The following is a 3425-nucleotide window of genomic DNA, read 5'->3' on the forward strand; positions in this document are numbered from 1 at the left end:
GTTACTGTGCACACAGCTGGAAACACCCATGACCCTTTCCAGTGTTTGCCATCCAAAGATAATTTGTTATTGTTTACAATTACTTCCTGCCACCAGTACATTTTCAAAGTATTAACAACACAGACCCAATTAGGTGTCTCAGAGCTGCTGCGAAATTAAACGTTTACTGTATGCCACGTGGACTCACTGCAAGATAACATTATTCTTGACTTGAGATTCACACAATTTGTCACATATGCTGGACTGTAAGAAAAACTGTTATTCAGCAAAAAATTTGTGTATAGCTTTACAGATCAAGTTTGACTTTCATGAGGATTTACCTATTTTTGACAGAGATATATATCCCTTGAATTTTGGCGAAAATTAGTTTTCCTATCTTTGTTTTTGCAATGCCTCATATAGTTACAAATCAAGTTTAACTTCCATGACGATTTACCTATTATAAACAGAGTTATGGCCCTTGAATTTAAGAGATACAAAACATTGTTGGAACCTGTAGTGGGCGTGTATTGCTTTAGCAGTACTTCCAGAATGCTTGTTATACATTTAATCTACACTCCACATTCATTACTATTGTTATAATATATATATATATATATACACACATGTACATATAATGATATAATATACATACCCTATTCATTATTACACATAATTATAACCTACATGCCAGGTGCATTATCATACACTTCACATTTATTATAATACATATAATCTACACTCCACATTATTTATTATATACATGATTTACACACCTTTCTTTTATTATACATACAACCTACTCTCTGCATTCATCAATATATATGTATTCTGCATTCCACTATTATGACACTATGCATGATCTACACTGCACATTCATTACTTTACATATAAAACGGAATGTGTTGTCTAGATTATGTGTATATAATGAATTGGGAGTGTATATTATACGTATAGTAATAAATGTGAAGTGCATATTATATATAATAATGAATGAGGAGTGTAGATTATATGAATAATAATGAACAGGAAGTGCAGATTATGTGTATAATAATAACTACTTTATAAGGTATAGATTATGTGTATAATAATGAATGGTGAGTGTATATTATATGTATAATAATTAATGTGTAGTGCAGGTGTTATGTATAGTAATGAAGAAGACGGAAATGTTTTACACATTTTATTTACGGTTATATGGCGTCGAACATATGGTTAAGGACTACACAGATATTGAGAGAGGAAACCCGCGGTCGCGACTTTATGCACCTTCCCATAGACAGGATAGCACATACCACAACCTTTGATGTACCAGTCGTGGTGCACTGGCTGGAGCGAGAAATAGCCCAATAGGCCCACTGACAGGGATCGATCCCAAACCGACCGCGCATCAAGCGAGCGCTTTACCACTGGGCTACCGATGATTTGGTGATGTGGTGCAAGGAAGAGCATGCCACTACTGCCACCTACAGAATGCGGATAGCAGCAGACAACCTGACAGCCTGGTCAGAAAAATGGTGTGTGGCTATCAATAAAGACAAGTCTTCTACCACACTCTTCACTCTATCACCAAAGAAAAAAGCAGGAACAATCAAAATTGGGAACACTCCACTGAAACATGCAGATGAAGTAACATACCTTGGGGTCACCTTCGACAAGAAACAAACTTGGAAACCACATATTCAAAAGGCAGAGACAAAAGCCAGATGCAAATTAGCCATCATGCGGAAACTAGCAGGGACTAGCTGGGGAGCAAATGAGACAATCCTCAAGAGAGTATATCAAGGAACTGTACGGCCGCATCTTGAATACGGCTCATCAGCCTGGTCAACCACTGCAAAGACCAACCAGCAAGCTTTAGACAAGGTTCAAAACCAAGCTCTGCGAATCATAACGGGATCCATGAAGTCTACACCCATTAAAGACATGGAAAAAACTGCAGCAATACAACCCCTTGGTGAGAGGAGAGATGCCAAGATCATGATCCAGGCAGAGAAATTCAGGTACCTGCCCAATCATCCAATGAAACAAAGAATGGATGGTCTGACAAAGAATCGTCTCAAACGTAGCAGTTTCATCCACCAAAGCAGAAGACTTACTAGAGAACACCAAGCTAACCCGTTACCAAAGACACTTCCATTTTGCCCAACAGATCTTCCACAACCATGGAATGATGAACAAGCCAATGTACAGATCAGCATGTCTGTCCCACAGTTGGCTTCAGCAGACTCCCAAAACGACCTGGTCAAACGGTCACTGGCAATGGCTATGATCAGTGACCGGTACCCAGAAGAATCTTGGATCCATGCATACACTGATGGTTCGTCAACAAATGCTGTGGCCAATGGAGGGGCAGGCATATTTATCAAGCTCCCTTCAAGAAATACCCTAACTGCAAAAGTACCAACCGGCACCCACAGTTCCAACTACAATGCAGAAACCCATGCACTTATTCAGGCTGCTACAATGATCAAGGATGCAAAAGAAGACTGTCAACAAGTTGTCTTCCTCACAGATGCTCTCTCAGTCCTACAAGCCTTGCAAGGGGAAAAACTTCCTCACCTGAATGAAGCCATGCAAGAGGTAGCAAAGGAAAGACGAGTAGCTCTACAGTGGATCCCAGCACATTGTGGGATTCCAGGAAATGAGGAAGCAGACAGGCTAGCCAAGCTAGGAGCTAATCATGTACAGCCCAGCAACAACATTAGCTTCTCAGAGAAGAAAACCTTGATAAAGGCAGCCAACAGACCCAGGACAGAACAAGATGATTACCACCTTCTCAGTCGCTTGGAACAAGTAACTCTGTTGAGACTCCGGACAGGCCACAACCGACTGAATGCTCACATGTTCAGAAAGTTTAAACTTGCAGCAACACCAACCTGCAGTTGTGGCCTGGAAGACCAAACAGCAGAACACATCTTACAGGCGTGTCCAATTCATCAAGACCTGAGACAAGCTGAGTGGCCAATCGAAACTGCCATACACACCAAACTCTATGGAAAGAGAGGCGAACTGGAAAAAACAGCTCATTTTATCTTACAGACTGGACTATTGGTCTAAATTGTGAAGAGAGAAAAAAAAAAAAAAAAAAAAAACCCACTGGGCTACGTCTCGCCCAGAATTTGATGGGGAGTGTATATTATATGTATATATTGAATGGGGAGTGCACATTTTATACTAGTATACAATATGAATGGGGAGTGTAGATACTATGTATAATAATGTGATGGGGAATGTAGATAATATGTGTAATAATGAATAGGGAGTGCAGATTATATGTATTATAATGAATGGAAAGTGTAGGTTATTTGTATAGTAATGGATGGGGAGTGTAGATTATATGTATAATAATGAACGGGGAGCGTATATTATATGTATAGCAATAAATGTGGAGTTTAGATTATGTGTAGTTAGATTAATGAATGTGGAGTTTAGATTATATGCAT

General features: G+C 39.4%; 1 protein-coding gene across 1 annotated transcript; it reads left to right on the top strand.

Moving 5' to 3' along the window:
- Positions 1-1452: 1452 nt before the first annotated feature.
- LOC121391659 lies at positions 1453-3039 on the top strand. The gene has a single exon (XM_041523211.1). It carries the CDS (start codon positions 1453-1455, stop codon positions 3037-3039), a length of 1587 nt encoding a protein of 528 aa, XP_041379145.1.
- Positions 3040-3425: the final 386 nt, after the last annotated feature.

Source organism: Gigantopelta aegis, unplaced genomic scaffold (genome assembly GCF_016097555.1).
Source record: "Gigantopelta aegis isolate Gae_Host unplaced genomic scaffold, Gae_host_genome ctg2781_pilon_pilon:::debris, whole genome shotgun sequence".
Classification (NCBI taxonomy): domain Eukaryota; kingdom Metazoa; phylum Mollusca; class Gastropoda; order Neomphalida; family Peltospiridae; genus Gigantopelta; species Gigantopelta aegis.